This window comes from Babylonia areolata, chromosome 2 (genome assembly GCF_041734735.1).
Source record: "Babylonia areolata isolate BAREFJ2019XMU chromosome 2, ASM4173473v1, whole genome shotgun sequence".
Taxonomy (NCBI): domain Eukaryota; kingdom Metazoa; phylum Mollusca; class Gastropoda; order Neogastropoda; family Buccinidae; genus Babylonia; species Babylonia areolata.
The window spans coordinates 58,173,627-58,197,555 of record NC_134877.1 but is presented as its reverse complement, the minus strand read 5'-3'; the positions used below and the strand labels follow the sequence as shown (position 1 = coordinate 58,197,555).

Below are 23,929 nucleotides of genomic sequence, written 5' to 3'. Positions count from 1 at the left end.
GATTTAAAGCCATAAGGATGGCCACCAATTCAGCTGTAAAAATTGAATGTCCCTTACCTAAATAATATGATTTTTCTGTTTTTAGGTCAGGAATGACAAAAGCAGATCCTGCACTGCTATCATCCAGGACCGAGCCATCAGTGTAAACTTTTAAATGATAATCAAAATTTTCTTCTGATTCAATTCTGACAGATGCCGCTATTATATGTGGAGATTCTCCTTTTGTTGTGTCAGAAGCACATAATATTATGTTGACGTTTGCTTTTGTTAACTCCCAGGGAGGGACAGGTGGCACCAGAACACGAGGTGCCATATCATGCAAATCAATGTCTGTCTATGTGAGTGAATGAGTGTATGTGTTGCAGAAAATGATTATTCGCTTTTCTTATACTTCAGTCAGAATATCGATTTATTGTTATTGTAATATATTTCAATAAATGATCGTGTTTTGAGAGTAACTGCGCTATATTATGCGACGTGTCCTCCAGGCAAAATGACAAAGAGTATACAGACAATAAAGCTGCATTTTATGTAAACAATCCATTCTAATAAAGACAGTGTCCGGCCAATTCTCTTATCAGTGGTGTTCAATAAGAAATTCAGGCCACCAGAAAGGTAGGTCAGAGTGATCTCGACACGCACTGACACACGACAACCGACTGTACGTACCGACGAGTTCAGTTCTAAAAACAAAATAAAACAGGTGTTTTTCCTGTATTTATTTCCCACACAGTGTGTGTGTGTGTGTGTGTGTGTGTGTGTGTGTGTGTGTGTGTGTGTGTTTGTGTGTGTGTGTGTGTTTGTGTGTGTGTTTGTGTGTGTGTGTGTGTATGTGTGTGTGTGTGTGTGTGTGTGTGTGTGTGTGTGTGTGTGTGCATGCAGTGACGATTTGTGTATGTGTGTGCGTGTTTGTGTTTGTACGTGCTCGAGAAAGCGGACATGTGTTTGAGTCAAAGTTGGCGTCGATAGACAAACTATCCCCCCCCGCCTCCCCACACACACACACACACACAAACTGAAAGTAAGACTCAATTGTATACACATAAGAGTCCTACAGGTGTTCTACCTGTAGACTGTTGATTTCTTACAGTGAGTGACTGTGTGTGTGTGTGTGTGTGCGCGCGCGCGTATGTGTGTGTGTGCGCGCATATGTGTGTGCGCGCGTATGTGTGCGTGCGTGCGTGTGTGTGTGTTGCTACGTGCTTTAGACCATTCGAGCGTGTACACTTGTGTGTGTGTTTCTGTTTCGTGTTTGTTTTCTGTGTAATGATTATTCTGCTTGCAACAACCGAGATAAGAAACATCTGATCAAACATACACTGTGTTCAGTCTGATCATTGCTTTCCTCTGGAGAGCACGTGAAGGGAGATATCGTCAGAATGGGTGTCTTTGCCGCCTTGCTTATCTTTCTGGGGATGTTTAACGTGCACGTAACCACTGCCTTTCTCTTTGATGGTGTTAATGATGGCCGGTAATGTATTGCAACTCCTGTTGGTGGTAGTGGTTGTGATGCTGATCTTATCTGTTATTTAATATTGTTGTTTATTTGTTTTTGATTCGAATGCACGAGGGGGGTGGTGACACAACAATGACTTTCTGAAGATTATATTTTGGCTAGAGATCGCTCATACATGGCTGTGTCTGTCGCTCCCTTTCATCCTTTAAGTACCAGTTCTAGTAACGGAGAAATGCACATGCATGTATATTGTCAGGAAGTTTCTGCAACAGTTTTCACAAATCTGAAGTGCAGCTGACGGGCGAAAAAACTGCATAATTTTGTTTAGATACTGGCTGAGCTGGATGGCAATTGGCTGTTGTCCCACTTCTACAATACACCCAGCTGTGGGTAAAAGAAGATCAAGAACACACACACAAAAATAACAACAAATAAATTCATATATAAATAAATTAATTATTTATTTAAGGAAAAAAAACAACAACCCAAAACACCAGTAGTTCGCCAACTGACTGGACCTGAACTTAACTCTTCCATTCCACAGGTGTGAAGCGAAGCGCCACAGCACTGGTCACTATGCGACATTCATACCGAATACACATACGACGTTTAAAAAAAAAAAAATCCCATTTCGTCTGCTGCTGGATTTCTTTGCCGCTTTTGATGCTTCTTATGGTTGGTGCATCATCTTTCTGAGACGCAACCGTTTCTACTCTTTGGATACCTTTCTTTTTCACCGTACATTTTGGCTTTCTTTACCGCCTTTGACACAACTGGTCGTGACGACAGACTCCTCTTTGGATATATTCTGACAGCCATAACGTTCGAATGGTTGGTGCAACGACTTTCCAAGACGTATCCGTTTCCACTGGTGGAGTGGTGGCCTAGAGGTAACGCGTCCGCCTAGGAAGCGAGAGAATCTGAGCACGCTGGTTCGAATCCCGGCTCAGCCGCCGATATTTTCTCCCCCTCCACTAGACCTTGAGTGGTGGTCTGGACGCTAGTCATTCGGATGAGACGATAAACCGAGGTCCCGTGTGCAGCATGCACTTAGCGCACGTAAAAGAACCCACGGCAACAAAAGGGTTGTCCCTGGCAAAATTCTGTAGAAAAATCCACTTCATTAGAAAAAAATGAAAATAAATAAAACTGCACGCAGGAAAAAATACAAAAAAAGGGTGGCGCTGTAGTGTAGCGGCGCGCTCTCCCTGGGGAGAGCAGCCCGAATTTCACACAGAGAAATCTGTTGTGATAAAAAGAAATACAAATACAAATACTCTTTTAGGAACATTAACTTTCTCTTTCACCGTAAACTTCCTCCTCGTCCTCTCTATTGCCGTTAATCAAGTTCTCATCATTGTCTCATTTGACCATTATCCTCACCACCATCACAATCGACATAACCATCATCATCATCATCATCATCATCAACAACACGGTCGTGATATTGTATGATCAATAACCATGCTGCTGTGTGTTTTTAGCCAACCATGCTGCTGTGTGTTTTTAGCCAACCATGCTGCTGTGTGTTTTAGCCAAACCATGCACGCTGTGTGTTTTTAGCCAACCATGCACGCTGTGTGTTTTTAGCCAACCATGCACGCTGTGTGTTTTTAGCCAACCATGCACGCTGTGTGTTTTTAGCCAAACATGCTGCTGTGTGTTTTTAGCCAACCATGCACGCTGTGTGTTTTAGCCAACCATGCACGCTGTGTGGACCCCCGATTGACGTGACCTTGACCGCCACCAACACCTTACGGAACAACCACTTCAACTTCACTGTGGAGCTCCGCAACACTCCACAGCGGGAACTGATCCATCTGCTGCAAGAGGCTGCTGAACAGGACGGCCGCTTCAGGTATGTTGGGGTGAACTTTTTCTTTTCTTTTCTTCCCCTTTGAATAATCAGGGTATGGCCGCGGGGATGGGTAGGCATGGGGGTACACTCTGAACAACTATACCAGTCACAGTGAAATGCGCACAGGGCCTCGGCTTTTCGTTTCACCCGAAGAACTAGCACCGAGACCACCACTCAAAGACCAGCGGAAAGGGAAAGGAAAAAGGAAAACTTCTAGTTGTGCGGGATCTGAAATCGTGGAAATCGCTTCCTAGTCGGCGTGTTACCACTAGGCCACCATGAAACACACACACACACACACACATATATATATATAATATCTATCTATCTATCTATATATATATATATATATATATATATATATATGTGTGTGTGTGTGTGTGTGTGTGTGTGTGTGTGGTATAATCGCAGTTTAGCATCCTAAATTTAGCTCAAGAGTCGAGAATGCTTAAGTGCGAGTAATTCTCTGTGTTTGTATGAGAGAGAGAGAGAGAGAGAGAGAGAGAGAGAGAGAGAGAGGCTGAAAACATTCGTAGTGATGCTCTGCTTGCCAGTTTTACAGTCACCTACTCAAGAGGGATGGGGTTCTTTGTGGAGACCATCAACGGTGAGAAGGGGGACTTCTATGCCGACGGCTCCTGGTGGCACATCTACAGCGTTCAGCCTGTTGGGACTGGCCTCTCTCATTGTGAAGGTTGGAGGACCTCTGTGTGTGTGTGTGTGTGTGTGTGTGTGTGTGTGTGTGTGTGTGTGTGTGTGTGTGTGTGCGTGCGTGTGTGTGTGTGTGCGTGCGTGCGTGTGTGTGTGTGTGTGTGTGTGTGTGTGTGTGCGTGCGTGCGTGCGTGCGTGTGTGTGTGTGTGTGTGTGTGTGTGTGCATGCGTGCGAGCGTCCGTGTGTGTGAGAGAGGGCGGAAGCAGTGGTTACACAGAGAGATAAGGAAAGAGAGAGAGAGAGAGACGCCTTGACACTTTAATGTCATTGGCCATGAGGTCCTTATCACATGGGTGAATGTATCAATATATTTTCAATTCATAACAAACCATTATGATAAACGAATGAAATGGTGAAAGCAAATATTGAAACAACACAAAGTTCGAGAGAGAGAGAGAGAGAGAGATCTTGACTCAGAGAAATAGATACGTAAAATGCATGCACGTGTATGGTATTCCTTCTTCAAGCTGACCGAACCTATAAACATACAAACAGACGTCCAGACAGACAGTCATACAGACACACGTGACAGACGTAACAGACGGGTCCAGTACCTAACGCGTTCCTCGGTATCACTGTTTGACTTCAGGAGTGAGTGCCTACGTGCCAGACCATAAGGAGTCCATTGTGTTCATGCTGACCAATCAAACCATCGAGATGCCGCATTGCCCAGAAGTTGAGATGTGAGATCACCAGGCCAGCCGGAGAAATATTTGTATATTGTATTTGTATTTTTTTTTTATCACAACAGATTTTTCTGTGTGAAATTCGGGCTGCTCTCCCCGGGGACAGCGCGTCGCAATTCTACAGCGCCACCCATTTTTTTTTTTTTTTTTCCCCTGCGTGCAGTTTTATTTGCTTTTCCTATCGAAGTGGATTTTTCTACATAATTTTGCCAGGAACAACCCTTTTGTTGCCGTGGGTTCTTTTACGTGCGCTAAGTGCATGCTGCACACGGGACCTCGGTTTATCGTCTCATCCGAATGACTAGCGTCCAGGCCACCACTCAAGGTCTAGTGGAGGGGGAGAAAATATCGGCGGCTGAGCCGTGATTCGAACCAGCGCGCTCAGATTCTCTCGCTTCCTTGGCGGACGCGTTACCTCTAGGCCAACGCTGCGACCCCGCCCTGATTTTGGCTCATCCCCTTTCTATCAGCCGTGAGAAGTGTGCGAAAAATACATACGGAAAGGAATACGTGGAATTTAAAAACGCATTTCATTCAGCAGAAACTCATTACACACACACGCACACGCACACACACACAAATCATAATAATAATAATATCGGTGCTGGCGGATGTTTCTTTATGTGAAAGACAGACAGACAGACAAAGAGTTTGTGTGCTTGTGTCTTGTTGTCATATGCACACTCGCAGACACAGGTACGTTTGTGTCAGTGTATGTGTGCACGTGTGTGCGTGTGTGAGTCTGTGTTTGTTTGTGTGCTGACTTAACTCTTGTACACAAACATACGTTGTCTCTTTCTTTCTCACTTTCTTCCATTTTTTTTTTTTTTTTAATCTTTCTTTCGTTCATTCAAATTTCGGTTTTAAATCTTCTTCTTTCCGTTTTATTTCCGATTCCTTCTTAAGTCTTTCTTTCCTTCCTTCCTTTCTCAGTTTCTCTGTGTGTGTGTGTGTGTGTGTGTGTGTGTGTGTGTGTGTGTGTGTGTGTTCTTTATCATAAAAATTTTATTCTTTCTGCAGGACTTTTTTTTTTATTCTCTCTTTCACCCCTGTTCATTTAATATATATGTGCTATTGTAACTAATGTAGATTAGCAAGGACACAATGGAAAAATAAGCCATGCCTAAAATCTATATCTTTGAATAAAATACGTTTTGAGTTCTGAGTTCTGAGTTCCTTATTTCATTACTTCCTTTTTTTTTCCTTTCGTCTCTAGCCTCTTCTTTCCTTTTCTTATTTTCTTTCTCGGTTTCCTTTCTTTCTTCTGTCTCAATGAGGAAGGTGGTAGAAAGATTATGAAACTGGTCTGCCAATGCAGTGTCCTTGAGTGCTCTGGGTTCGAATCCTGGTCTCGACCTTTCTCCCATGTTTCACGGGAAAACCAAATTGAGCGTCTGGTCATTCGGATGAGACGATAAACCGAGGTCCCGTGTACAGCACTCACTTGGCGCACTGGAAAAGAACGCATGGCAATAAACGGGTTGTCCTCTGGCTAAATTCTGTAGAAGAAATCCACTCTGATATGTACACTAGTATATAAATAAATATACATATATATATATATATATATATATGTGTGTGTGTGTGTGTGTGTGTGTGTGTGTGTGTGTGTGTGTGCTCTCAAGGCCTGAATGGTGCGTTGGGTTATGCTGCTGTTCAGGCATCCGCCTAGCAGATGTGGTGTAGTGTATGTGGATTTGTCCGAAAGCAGTGATATCTCCTTGAGACAATGCAGCTAAACTGAAACTTTCTTGTTTCGTTCTTTCTCTCTGCCTCTGTTTCTTTGATTTGTGGAGCTGTGAACCGTTGAAAAAAAAACCAACAACAACAAACAAACAAAAACCCAAAAACAACACACACACACACACACACACACACACACACACACACACACACACACACACACACACCTTCCACCTACTCCCAGATTAAGCTGGACACCAAGAGTTAATGATTAGCAGAAAATCAAGGATGGAGAGCGGAGAGCTAGGAAGACCATGGAAGTCAGTTCGTTCTAAGACACAGAGGTCAAAATAAGTGGATCTGTGTACCACCGGAGACCATGCTGACAGATCAACTGAATGGTCGAGCACCCATGGACTTTAATAAATCTTTCGGTTAAAACGAGGGAGAAAAAATACCGTTCACATGTTAACTGTCCCAAGACAACATCTTTTTACCTATATTAATCCTCCTCCTCATAATCATCATCTTTGTCGACGTCTGCGTGGGCATCAGAATTGTCGCTTCTTCAATATAATCAAAACACAGCAAACAAACAGCGACAATTTGGCGTTTACAAAGTAACCACTGATTTGTCGCCCATCCGCTGATTTGCCGTCGATCGGCGACAAGTTGGCAGAGGCGACAATTCAGCGGTTAGCAGGTCTCTCTCCACTGTTTGCCGCCAGTTCATCTTGGGCCATCCCCTCTGTCTGTCCATTTCACACAAAAAAAGTTGTAATTTGTTTCGTTATCACCAGAGGTTGGCCTTAGCACTCACTGTTGTATGCCTCAGAGACCTGACTCTACACTCACGGCACGCAAAACAACTCAACTTATTCCATGTACGTTGCCTGAGACGAATTCTTCAAGTCATCTGGCAGGATCACATCCCTGACACAAAGACCCTGTAAAATCTAGGATGGAAAGCATTCACGCTTTAATGACGAGATCCTAACTTCGGTGGACTGCACATATTGTCCGCATGACTGACGAGCGCGTTTCAGAGAGGAGGGCAAAAGGTGTACTATAAAGACTCCCAGAAGACTTTCCTCGAGCGCTGCGGCATTGACACAAACACACGGGAAGCTACAGCCTCGGATCGTTCAGCATGGCGAAGTCGGGTCCGGTCTGGTGTCGCCGCTTAACTCACTCAGTACGGCAAGTCCTCTCTGTCTGTCTCTCTCTCTCTCTCGTAAATCAGTGAAGAGATTTTGATTTTAAGAGGAGCAGAATATCAGCAACGCCATTCTGAAACGCCAGCAATGCCAGAAGAAGGCAGTTATCCCACCTTCACCTGGGCAGGACCAGCTACACTCCAGTCCACAGTGCCGCAGACCCACTGACACTTCAGAGCCCAGACTGGACTTATCAGCCATTGACGAACACACTCAGTGCAAAACTCATGCTCATCTTCGCTCGCGAAGGATAAACAACAACCTGAGGAACATGGTTACTGAAATGAAAGGTCCTTAGAACCGTGAGTCTGTGTTATAATTAGTAAATAATGTTTGTACTTATTAAAGACAGAAGGCCAAAATCAAGACATCTGTCTCCTTAGGTTCGTGTGGAGTTTCGTGCGTTCTATTATCCGAGCTGGACCACTTCAACTGGAACTGAGATCAAAATAATCATTTTTCTTTTTATCTTATGTTGCTGTTTTTTTCTACTGGTTCTGAAAGTGTAACTAATTTTTTAAACAATTATCAGAACTGCACACTTTCTCTGTGTCTCCACGCATACACAGAGACAGACACGCAATACAGAAACAAACACACACATACACTCCCATGCTGTCAGGCACGTGCGCACACATCACACATGCACGCAGCCACATGCACACACATCACACATGCACGCAGCCACAGGCACACACATCACACATGCACGCAGCCACACACACAGACAACCCGATACGTAGCTTTCGTACAGACTCCCTTGTTTGTATGTGTGAGAAAAACAACCAAATGGAGACAATTGTTTACATAAAAGATTCCGATACATAACAGATGTTCCACCTGTGCGCTGTTTGTTTCACACTCTGTGTGTGTGAGTGTGAGTGTGTGTGCGTGTGTGTGTGTGCGTGCTTGTGTGTTTGTGCGTGTGTGCGTGCTTGTGTGTGTGTACGTGTGTGTGTGTGTGTGCGTGCTTGTGTGTTTGTGCGTGTGTGCGTTCTTGTGTGTGTGTACGTGTGTGTATGCGTGTGCGTGTGTGTGTATGTGCGCTTGTGTGAATGCGTGAGTGCGTGTGCATGGCATGTGTGTGTGGCTGCGTGCATGTGTGCGTGACTAAGCGTGGGGGAGCATGTGTGCATGCACAGTGTGTTCCTGTTTTGTTTTTGTTTTGTCTATAAGAAAGGACCCCTTGCAACAACCGAGATAAGAAACATCTGGTCAGACACACACTGTGTTCAGTCTGAACATTTATTTCTCCTGGTGAGGACGTGGAAGGAGATCTTGTCAGAATGGGTGTCTTTGCCGCCTTGCTTATCTTTCTGGGGATGTTTAACGTGCACGTAACCACTGCCTTTATCTTGGATGGTGTTAGTGATAGCCGGTAATGTATTGCAACTCCTGTTCGTGGTAGTAGCTGTGGTACTGATCTTAACTGGTTTTTGTTGTTGTTTGTCTGTCTTTTATTCGAATACATGAGAGGGATGGTGACATAACGATGACTTTCTGATGATGTAGTTTGGCTTTAAATTGCTCATACATGTATCCGAGAAATGCACATAAATGCATGATTGTCGAGAAATATCTACAACAGTATTCATAAAATGAAAATGCGAAAAATCGCATAATTATACTTGGATACTCGCTCCTCCATGAGCTGGATGACTATCAACTGTTGTCCCACTTTCCATTTCGATCATACCAAGTACTTTGGGTAAAAAGACTATCGAGAGAAGGAAAAAAAAGGTAAAACAACAACAACAACAAAACCAAAAGAGCAACAACAGTAATTAGCCAAGTGACTGGACTTGGAACATGCAGCACACGAATGCATAATTGTCAAGAAATTTCTGTAACGATATTCATAAATTTAAAGTCCGGCTGACGGGCGAAAAATCGCATTACTATATTTAAATACACGCTCCTGAATGAGCTGGATGGCAGTCAGGCTGTTGTCCCACTTTCCGCATTCGATGGTACAATACACGCAGCTTTGGGTAAAATACTATCGAGAGTTAAAAAATTAGAATAAAAACAAACAAACAACAAACAGCAGTTAGCCAAGTGACTGGACTGGAACCTATACACTCTGCCATTCCACAGAATCGTGAAGCGAAGTGCCATAGCGCTGGGTACTCTGCGACATGCACGCTGAAGAGTACATACGCAATGTAAAAAATGACATTTTCATCTGCCATTGGATTTCCTAACAGCCTTTTACACAACTGGTCATTATGACCGAGTCTCTTCCATTTGGACTAGTTTTCACAGCCATAACTTTCGTAATCATTATGGTCGGTATCTCGTCCTTGCAAAACGCGTCAGTTTCCACTCTTTGGGGATCTTTCCCTTTCACCGTAAACTTTTATGTTTGGCGTCCATCAAAGATAAGTTTTCAGTTGTATATGTTTTTTGTTGCTGTAAAATATATTTTCTCTCTTTCCATTCTGACAAGCATTCTGCATGCGTGTATGGCATCCCGATTGTATCATTAATATCATCACTTTTCCTCCTCTTCTCAGTCACCGTCGTCAAGTTTTCATCATTCTTTCCTCACCAACGTTTTGACCATCATCCTCATCAACATCGACATCATTATTATCAAAATGGACGTGATACTGTATGATAAATGTCCATGTGGTTAGCTGTGTATTTTAGCTTGCTATGTACTCTGCGTTTTAGCCAACCATATACTCTGTGTGCTTTAGCATTTACATTGTGTTTTAACCAGCCATACTACTGTGTTTTAACAAACCTTGTACGCTGTGTGTTTTAGCCATAAACATTGTGTTTTAAACAGCAAGCTGCTGTGTATATTAGCCAACCATACACGCTGTGTGTTTTAGCCAACAAAATACGGTGTGTTTTAGCCAACCATATACACTGTGTGTTTTCGCGATCCATGTTCGCTGTGTGTTTTAGCCAACCATGTACTCTGTTGTAGCCAACAGTGTACTGTGTGTGTTTTAGCCAACCATGTACTCTGTTGTAGCCAACAGTGTACTCCGTGTGCTTTAGCCAACCATGTACTGTTTCAGTCAATCATGTACTCAGTAAAAGACAACCAATTACTGAATATGTGTGCTTTAGCCAACCATGCATGTACGTTGTATGTTTTAGCCAAACATGTACTTGTGTACTTTAGCCCACACTATACTCTGTTTTAACCAACCATGCGCTTTAGCCAACCGTGCTGCCATGTGTTTTAGCGAATCGTGTACGCTGTGTTCTACCCAACCACATACGCTGCGTTTTGTAACCAATCATGTTGCTGTTAGCCAGTCGTGTACTTTGTGTTTTTAGCCAACCATGGCGCTGTGATTTAGCCAACCATGCTGCCGTGTGTTTTAGCCAACCATGCACGCTGTGTGGACCCCCGATTGACGTGACCTTGACCGCCTCCAACACCTTACGGAACAACCACTTCAACTTCACTGTGGAGCTCCGCAACACTCCACAGCGGGAACTGATCCATCTGCTGCAAGAGGCTGCTGAACAGGACGGCCGCTTCAAGTACGTTGGGGAGGGAGGGGGGGGGGTATTTCGCCCCCCCCCCCCCCCCCCCACCCACCTTTTTTATTTATTTTTTTTTCATTGTGCGCAATAAAACTTATCATTGTAAACATTCAGGGAAGGAACGGGTAGAGTCCGTTCAACAATAATTATAGTGGAGGAAAACAAGTGCAGGCAACAAACAATTCTTGCCTTGCAGTTTCACGGTCAGCTACAGACGGAAACTGGGGTTCTTTGTGGAGGCCATCAACGGTGAGAAGGGGGACTACGCTGCCGACCGCTCCTGGTGGCACATCTACAGCGTTCAGCCTGTTGGGGGTGCCCACTGTGAAGGTTTGGGAATCTGTGATAGGGGCGTGTGTGTGTGTGTGTGTGTGTGTGTGTGTGTGTGTGTGTGTGAAGTGGCTGGGGGTGGCGACAGAGATGGAGAAGGTGGGATAAACTCTGTGTGTGTGTGTGTGTGTGTGTGTGAAGGGGCAGGGGGGTTGGGTGGTGGCAGTGATAGAGAGACAAGGTGGGAGAGAGAAACAGAGGAACACCGTGACACAGAGAAACACGCAACTGCATGCGTTTATCTGGCTGGTTTGTTTTTCTAGTTGATTTTTTCAGCACACACACTATACAGACAGAGACAGATAGCTAGACAGAATCATAGAAAAAGATAGATACATAGACAGACATATATAGGTGAATAAATATACATAGACAGATATATATACATTATGTATATATACTTACATAGATAGATAGACAGACAGACGGATAGGAAAGACAGACAAGACAAAACAAGACAAGACAAGACTGGTCCATTTTCTAACATGCTCCCCACTATTTATCACTATTTACCTCCAGGGGTGAGTGCCTACATACCAGACCACAAGGAGTCCGTGGTGTTCCTGCTGACCAATCAGACGCTGGAGCTGCCAGAGTGCACAGACGTGGAGATATGAGATCACCAGGCCAGTCGTGATCGATGGACTACCCCCACCCCTATTTTGTGCTTACTACCTTTCGACCCACAGTCTAAGATGAATAAATAAATATCAATGGATAATAAGTGGCCGTTTATTCAGCTCTGTTTGTTTTTTGTTTTTTTTCTAGCAGAAACTAACTGTACGCATGCACACACGTGTACTGAATCCCTTGGAACGCCAAATTTGTTGCAAAGAAAATATGATGTATACATGTTTACAGATACTGTTCGTTGTCTGTGAAATAGAAAATATTAAATCAATTTCAGTGTTTCAAGAGATAATTGTAAATCGCTAATTTTTCAATGGGCAGTCCATGGTTTATGACGTCAAATTGAGACAGAGAGAGAGAAAGAGAGAGAGAGAGAGAGAGAGAGAACTCCTTATTCTCTCTCTCTGTGTGCTGTTCTTCCTGTATTTATTTCCCACTACTCTGTGTGTGTGTTTGTGATGCATATGTGTGAGTGTGTACATGTGTGCGCTTGTGTGTGTGCAGTGTGTGTGTGTGTGTGTTCACCTTCTATGCTCTCAAGTGACTCCTTCCGACTTCCCCAAACACGAACAAACCACACGTACCTGTGCTTGTTCTGCCATTGTCCGATGAGATCCTGCACTGCGATGGATGGTAATCACTGGAACACGACTCTTTTGTTTTGGTTTTTCTGTTGATTCATTAGAGTTGACAGATTGGTCGGTTGATTCTCTTCTCAGTCCTATCACAAACATACACTCAGAAATATGCTTGAATACATGTGTGCGCACACTTGCTCACACACACATGCACACACTGTATCAATTGTCTGACACCAATTTTGCAGAATTTATTTTATGGGGTGAAATGAATTTTCATGCAGTCTCAAAGAATTCTCTTTCCTTTAAAAGCAGTAAATAAAATATCACATAAGATTTTTTTTTCTTTAAAATCAATAAACTCCATAAAATAAAATTGTTAATGTTAGCCATCTAAAAATATACATCGCTAACACAAGTAAACAAACATTCAACAATACCAAGAAAAATAATGTTAAGTGATTAAAAGTAACTTTACATCCACTCAAAATGAAATTGATTAATAACAATAACAAATACAACAATAATAACAATAAAAACAGTAATAATAACAAAAACAGTAATAACAATAATCACAATACAATTTCCATTTTGTAAACAGCTTACAATAACTTTCAACAATGTCCTTAGCAGGTTATGGATAACACATTAAAAGAGAGAGAGAAATATATATATATTATATAATTATATATATATATATATATATCACCCTGCGAACAAGCAGTGCCATATGGAAGTCACCTGATTAACATACAGAGCTTTCACTTAAAAAATCCAAAGTGTTTATCTAAAGGTGTCATTCAAGACACGTCGAGCATTCATGTACCAACCAATCATTTTCACTTGTATGTGCATGGAAGGATGAATAAAAGGTAAATGAGAAATTCAAAACATCATTTTTCGTAACTAACTTGGACCATATATGTATCAGCTTCATTTTCTCTTTCCAAGTTCATGGAAGAATGAATAAAAGATAACTAAGAAAGGGAGCCGAACGTCGACGACAAAAAATAACAACAAAATTCAAGTTATTCCACTTTACAGGAATGTCACAATAATATCAGTGTCTGAGTGAGAAAAAAAAAGAATAAATCTGTCAAAGTCACATATAAAATCAGTGAGTTGTTGAAAAATGATGAAGACCAAAATCATCTGTATGACTCAGACAAAAACATAATTTGAATATCTGAACACCAAGAGATACAATAGAGATGCACTGGGAAAAACTTGCATAAAAAAGATCTTTTATTTGCCTCTGGAAATATTTCATTTTAGAAAAAAAACAAAAAAACATATGTATTATTTCCTTTATCAGCAGATCTCACACTGATCCCAGCAGGCCAAATAATGCACCTTTCATGAAAAAGATCAGATCTACACAATTATATTCCTCAAGAAAAAAAAAAGCGATTCAAATAACAACATTTTAAAAATCATCAAATATTGCATTCAATATATTGATTAACAGCAAATATTTCTGACCCTATGTAAAGTCAACAGTAAAGTGTGCTTTAGCAATCTTTATTAGAGCATTACCTGAAAGTACATGCATGTATGCACTTTCACACTGATTCTTTCCATTCATAGTCATACGTAATAAGAATTATGCAAAATGTGACCTTGAAATCCAAAAGCATGGAATTAAAGGGAAAAAAAAAATCAAACTGAATAAACAGATCTATCACAGTTAACATACATGGATTTCACAAGTCTTGGGCATATAGTTAATATGTTTAAAGTTTGTGCATAGGTCTTTGTTTCGCATTTCAACATACACAAAATGTCTAATCATAATTTTGAACACATGCAAAATGTCTATGAATAATTTCAATGTTTTACAAAACTTTTTGAAAAGCCAGACCACACAAATAATGTGTTTTTTTCCACATCTGTTTCTGATTTTTCACTTCATATTAGGACTGGGTATATTTGAAACTTCATGAAATATACCTTCTCTTTTCCTTGTGCATATGTGGCAAAAATAGCAAAAAGATGATTAACCACATTAAAACAAGATAATGAACCACATTAAAGGAAATTACATCACATTAATAGTATGTAAGCAGGACTACAAATCCACTTTGTCTGACACTTTTTTTTCTAATACTTTTGGCCATTCCTTTTCCCAGAAATTTACATGTCTTTTTTTTTTTTTTTTTTTAGTCCTGTTAAGACACTTGATTAACAACAGCCAAATAATTGCATGTGCAGGTGTTTGTTTTGTTTTGTTCTTTTTTGTATTCTATTCTATTCTATTCTATCTTCTTTTTTCTTAAAAAAAAAATGGAAAAAGAGGACAAAACAAAGAATAGAGACAACTGGACAACGCAAGGGAGACAAATGGTGTTTATCAATTTGGGCAATTTTAGAAGAATTGAAACACTCTAAAACTTTGGGACTGTCAACTTCAATTATTTTCCAAACACACAGACACACACTGCATTAACTATCACAACAACCATGGAAACGATCATACATGCAACAACAACAACAACAAAAAAAAGCAAAAAAAAAAAAGCCTACTCATGTATACGAGTGAACGTGGGAGTCAGCCCACAAACGGATAAGCTGACGATGACAACCATTACTGCTCACTTGAATGTGTACCTGTATTACAATAAGAATGCAAAAACCAGACTTCAAACATGTAATAGTATCATATCATAATCTATTTTTTGTTCTGAAATGTAATAATACAGTAATATATCCAAGGTTCTAAAATGCATGTCATAAATATTTCTGAGTGGGTAAAGAATATGAGAATGCATATGTTTTGTAAATTACTCATTTTGCCTTGCCTTGGAAATATATATGCATATGAACATCCGGCAAAATAATGTGTGCTACAGTCTTTGAAAACACAAGTCTGATTAATTACTGGTAGTAAACAAACACAAGTCTGCTTAATTGCTGGTAGTAAACAGAGCTCATGAAAATCGTATCAGTTATTCATTACATAATATTCAAATAACTGAACACAAATGCCACGAATAAAGATATTTTCCAGTTTTGGGTGAATACCAGTTGTTTTTTTGTTGTTGTTTTTTCAAACATGAAAAAAGAAAAAAAGATTTCATGCCATCACCAATCTCTCAGCTATCACACAGAGTGGGATTCTCTTTTTGAGCATAACATAAAAATATCTTCTTTTTTTGTTTGTTTGATGAAATAAATCAAACAGAAAACATGAAGTAAACTGAACAGAAATATGACATATAACAGTATAAAATAATCCCCCAGAATCATTGCACACATTGTCATTTTTTATCTACCATGCAGTTTCATACTGCACCAAAAACAGAATTCTCAAAATTCATTTCAAAAGCTGGTGTATTCATTTCAAATGCTGGTGCATGTACACAGAAATGATAATTACATCATCTGGATGAAGTTTCTGTCCAAAAGCGACACTGAACAAAATTTTATCATACAGGTTTTGATAAAGACACTTGAAGAAGAAAAAAAAGGACCTAACATAAGGTCTGGCACTATATCATCACCCCCTCCTCACCCACCCTTAGCGATCAGAATGACACAGCAATTGGTGTTGTACTTTGTGGAATGCTCATTAGAAACGAGGAAATAAGCGATAATCTTAAGTAAATACAACAACAAAAAATATGTGTATAATATTTTATACACTGGGATAAATTTATACAATAACACAAAATATATATGTATATTATTTTAATCTGTTTTAGTAGATAGAACAACAAAGATATGTGTATACAAATTTTCATTATATTTGGGGGTACATACAGTTTCAGTCATTCTTGTGCTGGAATACAAAGCAAAATAATACAAACAAAGGAAAATATTACCTTGATGAAAAGAAAAAAAACAATATTCAAAAAAAGAGGTTAAAACACTGACATTTCAAGAACATGTACTCCAATTTAAACAAAGCTGTAATTATTTGTAATATTTTCCTCCCATTCCATCAGGCTTGCTTCTTGCTTGATTTTCTTTTCTTTTGCTCTTAAAGTCTCCAACATGGACTGTGTGGAGTTTTGTAGGATGTGGTATCCATAACAGAAACTTACTGAAAACTGTACCAGTTAGAACATTTAGAAAACAGACCAAAACGAGAAAAAAAGAAAAAAAAAAAGTGAACATCTGAAAAACATATGATGTGTGTGAGACATGTCCTTGCGATTTTCTTTTCTTTATTTTGCTCTGATGAGATGACATATTGAGTTTATGACTTGTCTTGAATATATGCATGTTCCCTTTCGTGCCATGAAAAAAGATTCAATTTTAAAAGTCCCTGAGACAGAGCCAAGACATGGTGAGAAAAAAACTTAGCACAGACTGTGTATGGGATAATTTTCTTTTAGAAATATATGTTCTCAACATTTATCATTTCAATCTGTGCGCACTCTAGATCTCACCTTAATCCAACACCAAGATACATACACGTTCTTTTATCTGTATCATCACAGCAAGCCATTCACAAACCCAACACTCAGTGCCCATCCATGCAGTTAAGTTCTGGGGTGTGCCGCCCTCTTAGCAGCCTCACGGGCACGGTGGATGACCATGGAGCATTTTTCTCGCCGCAAGATCTGGTTGGATTCAAAGTACCCCTCGTTTCTGGGAAGCCCATGCGTGCCGTCAGCGAAGGTGACCAGGCCTGAAGAGTTGAAGATTGATACACATGTACTTCACTTCAATTCAGTTTGGCACAGTACCCAGCTGACCACACAGAGCCGTACCACGGTTAAGACATGTCAACTCATGAAGCACCAAAACAAAAACATGTCAGACAAAAACTTTGTTTAATCAAGCTGATAAAAACAATGAAAATAATCAACTGAAAGAGAAAACTGGGCAGAATTACACTATTTGTGGCTAATAAACCCAGAATACGCCACTGGTGTGGAAGCGTTCCACCACATTTCTCACCAATGGATTGAAAAAAGAAAAAGAAAATTTTTTTTACCACATTACACATACTGACACAGTACAGCAAAAGTACATAGGAAAAGCATACACATCTAAAATGTGCCAGTCAGCACTTCACATTTCCTGGGTACACAAAAAATACATCAGCATACAAAGTGCCCAATTATAAAGTCCAAACAGAAACACAAAACAGTGGGACTTTTAGAATAAATGCAGCTGACTGGCCCAGGATGGCAGTAAATGAGAGAAAAAAAATCGCCAGAAAGAAATGATAAAAAGGACAGGAAAAAAAAAAAAGAGGGTGACGGAGAAGAGAAAAGTTCCAGAACAGAATTTCCAGAAGGTGGGGATATACTAATCCTATCCCAAAAGTGGCTACAGATTTTTCACATAGCATTACAAACTGGAGAAAAAGTACAACTGAACTGCTCAATGGCATATTTTATTCCCCACCCTGTCTTCTCTTTGCCATCTGTCTGTCTGTCTTCCTGATCAGCTAATTCCAACATCTATACACTATAAAGAACTACATTCTTTCTGAATGGTTCATTCATGATCAATGAGCACCAATCCTTTTCTGTTTCCTTGATGTTGTACTTGTAGAGATCATAATTACAGGCCGATGCTTTGGAGGAAAAAAGCAACCCAGCAACATGGATTTATCCACCACCCTTGGAAATAACATTTATCACCCTAAAAATAGTTCTCTGGCATTTCCCCCTTCTACAACAAAACATTTTGTGAAATCCATCATTGTGAAATCATTCACCATAAAACCTATTTACTGTAAAAAGAACTTTTCAAATTTTCGGTCAAACATCATTTTCCACTTAATAATTCAGGTCCAGTCTGACACAAAAAAAGGTTTTCTCCAAAACACAACAGAGGATTCACAGGGCCTTTATTTCAGATCACTGATAGATTCAGTTTCAATAATGATAAAGTTACATGATATATACACTGTGCCATCTTCCTGTGATGCAAACATGTTACAAGTATAAAAGTTTGTGGACTGGTGCATCTAGTGTGTGCATATAACTGCCAAGTGTTGGCAATACGATCTTCTTCGTATGGTGTCAATGTAGAACAAAGATTATTCACTGTATCAAATCTCCAGATTATTGCAGAGTTGTTTTTATTCTCCAACTCCAAATTTAACATCATGTGTAGAACTGATAGTGCTTACCTTCCTCTTTGTGTACATATACCCATACTGAAGATTAAATAGTATCCAATAATCAATATATCAGTGTTCAACTGATTTGGAAAATAATAAATGCACACAGCATGCAGAGCCCTTGAAAATGGGGTCCAGATGCCTAAACATATGGGGTAACCTGAACACACACACTAAAAATCACAAAACAATAATACACTAAAAATTCCATCAATAGAAACAAGCACTTATGGACTGTGATGTCCATAAGTGCTTATTTCTGTTCATGAATGCTCAAGAATAAGATTTTCTCCTCATCATTTCATTTGACAGCACTTGAATTCCATCAGTCCTCAGGAGCTATATGATCAACCAAAATGTCCATGTCCATGTCCATGACCTAATGTGCCTCAAAAACATCACTGTCTAGATTCCACATTCTGCGCCCTGAAGTGTCACGCTCACAGCTGCTGTGTGTATTGCCAGAAGCACCTTGTAAAATGTTTCCATTTTTCAAATTCTAAATTTCAGCTTTTCGAATCATTTTGAATGTGGAAAACATTCCCCCCCCAAAAATGGGAGATTACTTCAGCCTTTCAAATAATTTTGAATGTGGAAAACATTTTTACATAAACAAAACAAAACAAAAAAAGAAAAGGGGGGAAAAAAGATTGAACTTATGCCCCATAATTATGTATCGATCGCACTGAACTCCACAATCACTCCACAGATCAATGCACCATGCAGCATACTTACCCATGCCACGAATCTTGCCATCTCTGAACTCTCCCTCGAACATCATGTTGTCTGCTCTCTGAAAGACCCCCAGGCCATGGAACTTGCCTTGTTTGAACTCTCCTCCGTATCTGCAACCAGTTTCACTTTCCTCATTGGAAATCACTACAAGCGCAGCAAACATATACAAAGAGAGACCACATGTGTATAGTAAAATCTCCAACAATTACTGATTCACATACACACACAAAAAAGAAAAAAACAGGTATGTAGCAATATTTAATAACACACAATAAACACATTACCTCAATTTACAAAACTGTAACAGACTAGGAAACTATCTAGCTACCAACTAACAAGAAAAAAGAGTTCAAATGAGGTTTCAAAGCATGTGGGTTGATCGATATAATCATAAGCTACATTGCATCTGCTTAAGGAAAAAAAAAAGAAAAAAATGGAGCAGATGCTTGACCAACACACAAACCCGACATGCTGGTCAGGAACTGAGAACCTACTTCAGGTTTGTATAACTGTGAGAACAGAAACAAACCCATACAAATTCAAATCTCAAAAAAACCAAGAAGAGGAAGAAATAAACAACAAAAAGCCAGTCCATCCACTGCAATGACAACCAATATATCTTTTATGTTCCAACTAATTTGGATCAATGCAAAGATCTCTTTCTTTCCCTCTCAAATTTTCTGCCTGGAAGGCCTTTCAACATCAGCTGAATTTAAAAAAAAAATTTTTCTAAAGCTGAAAAGCAAATGTGAATGAAAATTTTAATGTTTGATATACTTTTCTTTTCAGATTACAGTCCAAACATCTAATAATTCTAATCTGATCACCTCTGTGTCTTATCAGTTTGTACCTTACGCCATGAACTTATGTCATTTTATTTACAATGTCTATATGCCATTGCTAGTGAGTTTATGTGTTGTCGTTTTGTTTGATGGATTTTTTTTATGCAACACTCAAGATCTAATGAAGAGGGGAAGTAAAAATCATCGTCTGTATATCAGACCTGAATCCATGGACACTCGCTTCCTAATCGGGTGCATTACTGCTAGGCCACTGCACCATCTGTGATGCAGTGCAACATATGCGCCACTGATGTGCCAAGGTTGTACTTCTGCAGAACTTGTTATGTGCACATGTCACTTTAACAGCATATGTCATCACAAACTGGTCGCTTCCTTTCTTGGAGGATCTTTCTAAGTTTGATCCTTTACACCATTACTGCACCTGCGTGCATGCTGATAGGAGGTACTTAAGCATCACTGGCTTCTGCTGTGAACATAAGTTACTGCACTGGTTTGATGTGTAATTCCTCGACTGTTGTAAATGTCATGCAAAAAATAAATAAATAAATAAATACATATAAACAATAGTCATAATAATGATAATAATGATAATAATCTTAATATAATAAAGACAAAACATGGGTATACATAGTGTTTGTTAATACAAAATGAAATGAAAACAAGAATCAAAAGCTTGAAACATCGTAAGATTGACTATTCAGTGTCAAATAAATGAACATACTCAGTTTGATTCTTAAAATATCCTCTTCTTTGTTGTCTTCTTCTTTTATCATTATTATAATTATCATAATTATAATTATCAAAATTATCATCATCATCGTCATCATAACCATTATTATTATTTCTGTTGGTGTTGTTATAACTATCATCATTACTGCTTTATAGCCCAGCCAACTGCTCAGGGCAGATCATGAATGCAATGCTTGAAATGCACTGTATGGATCACTTTCTAAGCTGCCTAAAAAAAAAAAAAAACGTGTGCAAGACACTTGACACTGCTCATCAGATATATATATATATATATATATATATATATATATATATATATATATATATATATATACATATATATATATGACATGATTTTGAATCTTACATACATCACATCATCATGATGTGCTTAAACATAATAATTAAGTTGATGAATAAATATTGATTAATTTAACTGCGGACAAACAAAACAGCTAGCTGATAAGTTTTACCTCGACCCGTCTTGGAAGGTCATTACTCCAAGCCCTTCATACACACCACAGTCAAACAGACCCCAGTACTTGCTGCCGTCCATGAAAGCAATTTGTCCGTAACCATGACGCTGGCCCTGGTCGTTCCAGGCTCCAGTGTACACAGTACCGTCTGGGTACTTGCATTCTGCCATTCTGACCTGAAGTAAAATGAAACAAATAATTGAAAATATATAGTTAAATATATATGCATTTATATGCCTTTAAAAAAAACTTTTTTTCATACTTATTTAATGCATATGTCAGGCATCAAATTTTGACTAAATCAACGTTTGGTTCACTGGTGATCATTTGAGTTTTGATGATTTTTTCCTTCTTGTTGTTTTTGCAGTTGTTGTTTTTAATGGCATTCCTTCATAATATATATATATATATATATATATATATATATATATATATATATATATATATATTGAAAACATAAGATAAAAAAAACCAACACAAATTACACACACACACACACACACACACACACACACACACACACACATACACACACACACACAAAACCTGACAAATTGTGTCACAGTTATTCATGTTATTCATGTTTGTGTTTTCTCAGCTTGGTACTAGAAAGATTGTCAGGTCAGAGATGCACACATGTATGAACACACTTACATACACGTATACAAAACCATGAACATGCACATGCTCATGCATGCCACACACACACACACACACACACACATACCTTATAGACAGTATACACACAGTGACACACAGATGTATCACAACTGAAAATGCTGATCTGATAATTTTGTATGTCAGGTCTACAAAACACAAAGCTAGACTGTGCAAGTGATTATCGTTTATTCAAAAAATTTAAAAAAGTGTATGTGCATACGTGTGTGTTCATGTGTGCAAGTGTGTGTGTGTGTGTGTGTGTGTGTAATATATTCATGTATGCATGTATAATGTGCATATGTATTTGTTTGTGTACCGGGATGAAACAGGAATGTGTGCATGTAAATATTTAGCAAATCTTTTCTTCTTTATGTGGCTGACATCTCTATCAGTAATTCAGCTGTGTGTCCACACATATACACAAATATACATGTTACACTGATGTGTAAGTGTGAGTACTCATGGGGGAGAGTATGCTGGAAGGGTGGTTGCCTTGTTTTGGTACGTGTCAGGGGGCATCTGCTGTGACTAGTACAGGAGTACGTAGGGGTTGCAATATGGTGAGTGTAGGGGGAAGAAAGGATATTCATAGGGAAGGGGTCGTATTGACTATATAGCTTATAGGTTGTGTTTTATTCATTTCATTAATACCCCTCAAAATTACACTTTTTTCATCAACTCACTTTTTTTTTAATTGCTGTTGCTGTTGTTTTAATCAATGTCTGTTTTGAATACTGTGGGCCCAGCAGGAGACAGAAGGGCATGTGCAATAATGGCAAGTATCATGCTTAGGCATCAAATAAGCTACTGCCCTGAGAGAGTGCATGAGTCAGTTATACCGATAAAGATCCAAAGCTGACGATGACAGTTTGCTGAAAATCATGTTTCATTCTTGTTTTGATCACCTTTTTCCTCACTGCAAGTTATTAATCTATCATGTAAATAATTCATTAAATATTAATCTATTATATTAATTGATGGAATCAGATGTTTTATAAAGATGTATAAGTGTTTTAAAGACCTTTTTTATGATTAAGTTTCAACACATACAGAAAAAAAAATGTTGCATGGCAAATTGGATGATGGTTCAAGTTATCATCTGTTGAAATCGCAAAGAGTAGCAAAGAACTTGATTTTGTTACGTGAACTTCTCTCTCGCTGTTTAATTATTGCACACTGATGATGACCTCAACCGCTCAGAGAAAGTTTTAATGTGACAGTGGCCGTCACGCCATCAATAGTCAATGTAAACAAACCCACGCGGAAGTGAATGTCAAAAGGTGTTAAATATTCGCATTTCTGCAGCCACGCGGTTCATTTACACTTTTAACCAAGTCAAAATAAACTTACAACACCTATTAGAACGGCGACTACAACAATGTTCTTCAGTTCAAAATTTACAATCAAAATAACACCGTTTACCTGACCGGTTTACAGCTGTCACCCTCGCGTCGCCAAATCGCTCACCTGTGCGAAATACGTCATGAAAAGGGGCCTCAAAGACTCGTGACGTACGCAGCAGTGCACAGTCAACATGGTTGATTGCGGGAACCCACGATGTGCCGAGGAGAGACGCTTCTTCAAGAAAGAACTGTTGTCATGGAGCAAGAAAGTCCCGCTTATGATTGGTAAGTGGTTTGTGACTTCTTCTTCTATCAGGTTTTACACTTTTCACGCAGATCGCAGCTGTATTATCGTTTCAAAATCTTGTTCTTCACTGTCAAATTTTTAACCAATATTCGGTCATTCCCTTCACCATCCAAACAGTCGATCGATAAACCGTG

At 39.4% G+C, this 23,929-nt stretch overlaps 3 protein-coding genes across 4 annotated transcripts; 2 read left to right on the top strand and 1 right to left on the bottom strand.

Moving 5' to 3' along the window:
* The first annotated feature begins 1,320 nt into the window (after positions 1–1,320).
* On the top strand, positions 1,321–6,271 carry LOC143279526 (uncharacterized). Of its 2 annotated transcripts, none has more exons than XM_076583589.1 (4): positions 1,321–1,471; positions 3,153–3,314; positions 3,869–4,008; positions 4,616–6,271. In XM_076583589.1, exons 1-4 carry the CDS (start codon positions 1,380–1,382, stop codon positions 4,711–4,713), a joined length of 492 nt encoding a protein of 163 aa, XP_076439704.1. In that variant the 5' UTR covers positions 1,321–1,379; the 3' UTR covers positions 4,714–6,271. The 2 variants fall into 2 exon arrangements, with proteins under 2 accessions (XP_076439704.1, XP_076439705.1); XM_076583590.1 differs by having other exon boundaries at positions 1,381–1,471; positions 3,127–3,314.
* A 2,560-nt stretch (positions 6,272–8,831) lies between these two features.
* On the top strand, positions 8,832–12,188 carry LOC143279525 (uncharacterized). Its single transcript, XM_076583588.1, has 4 exons — positions 8,832–8,990; positions 10,958–11,119; positions 11,319–11,452; positions 11,972–12,188. The coding sequence occupies exons 1-4, from the start codon at positions 8,899–8,901 to the stop codon at positions 12,067–12,069; spliced, it is 486 nt and encodes a 161-aa protein (XP_076439703.1). The 5' UTR covers positions 8,832–8,898; the 3' UTR covers positions 12,070–12,188.
* Positions 12,189–14,940: 2,752 nt separating this feature from the next.
* On the bottom strand, positions 14,941–23,625 carry LOC143275646 (MORN repeat-containing protein 4 homolog). Its single transcript, XM_076579900.1, has 4 exons — positions 23,568–23,625; positions 21,483–21,661; positions 19,478–19,587; positions 14,941–17,293 (listed from the first exon to the last, which is right to left on the bottom strand). Exons 2-4 carry the CDS (start codon positions 21,653–21,655, stop codon positions 17,145–17,147), a joined length of 432 nt encoding a protein of 143 aa, XP_076436015.1. The 5' UTR covers positions 21,656–21,661; positions 23,568–23,625; the 3' UTR covers positions 14,941–17,144.
* Positions 23,626–23,929: the final 304 nt, after the last annotated feature.

Coding starts and splice junctions, on each gene's coding strand:
- LOC143279526 (XM_076583589.1), top strand. CDS start 1,380: ATGGGTGTCTTTGCCGCCTTGCTTATCTTTCTGGGGATGTTTAACGTG. Junction 3,315..3,868: donor GAACAGGACGGCCGCTTCAG/GTATGTTGGGGT, acceptor TCTGCTTGCCAG/TTTTACAGTCACCTACTCAA. Junction 4,009..4,615: donor TGGCCTCTCTCATTGTGAAG/GTTGGAGGACCT, acceptor GTTTGACTTCAG/GAGTGAGTGCCTACGTGCCA.
- LOC143279525 (XM_076583588.1), top strand. CDS start 8,899: ATGGGTGTCTTTGCCGCCTTGCTTATCTTTCTGGGGATGTTTAACGTG. Junction 8,991..10,957: donor GATGGTGTTAGTGATAGCCG/GTAATGTATTGC, acceptor CGTGTGTTTTAG/CCAACCATGCACGCTGTGTG. Junction 11,453..11,971: donor TGGGGGTGCCCACTGTGAAG/GTTTGGGAATCT, acceptor ATTTACCTCCAG/GGGTGAGTGCCTACATACCA.
- LOC143275646 (XM_076579900.1), bottom strand. CDS start 21,655: ATGGCAGAATGCAAGTACCCAGACGGTACTGTGTACACTGGAGCCTGG. Junction 19,588..21,482: donor ACCTTCCAAGACGGGTCGAG/GTAAAACTTATC, acceptor AACTGGTTGCAG/ATACGGAGGAGAGTTCAAAC. Junction 17,294..19,477: donor TGGCAAGATTCGTGGCATGG/GTAAGTATGCTG, acceptor TCAACTCTTCAG/GCCTGGTCACCTTCGCTGAC.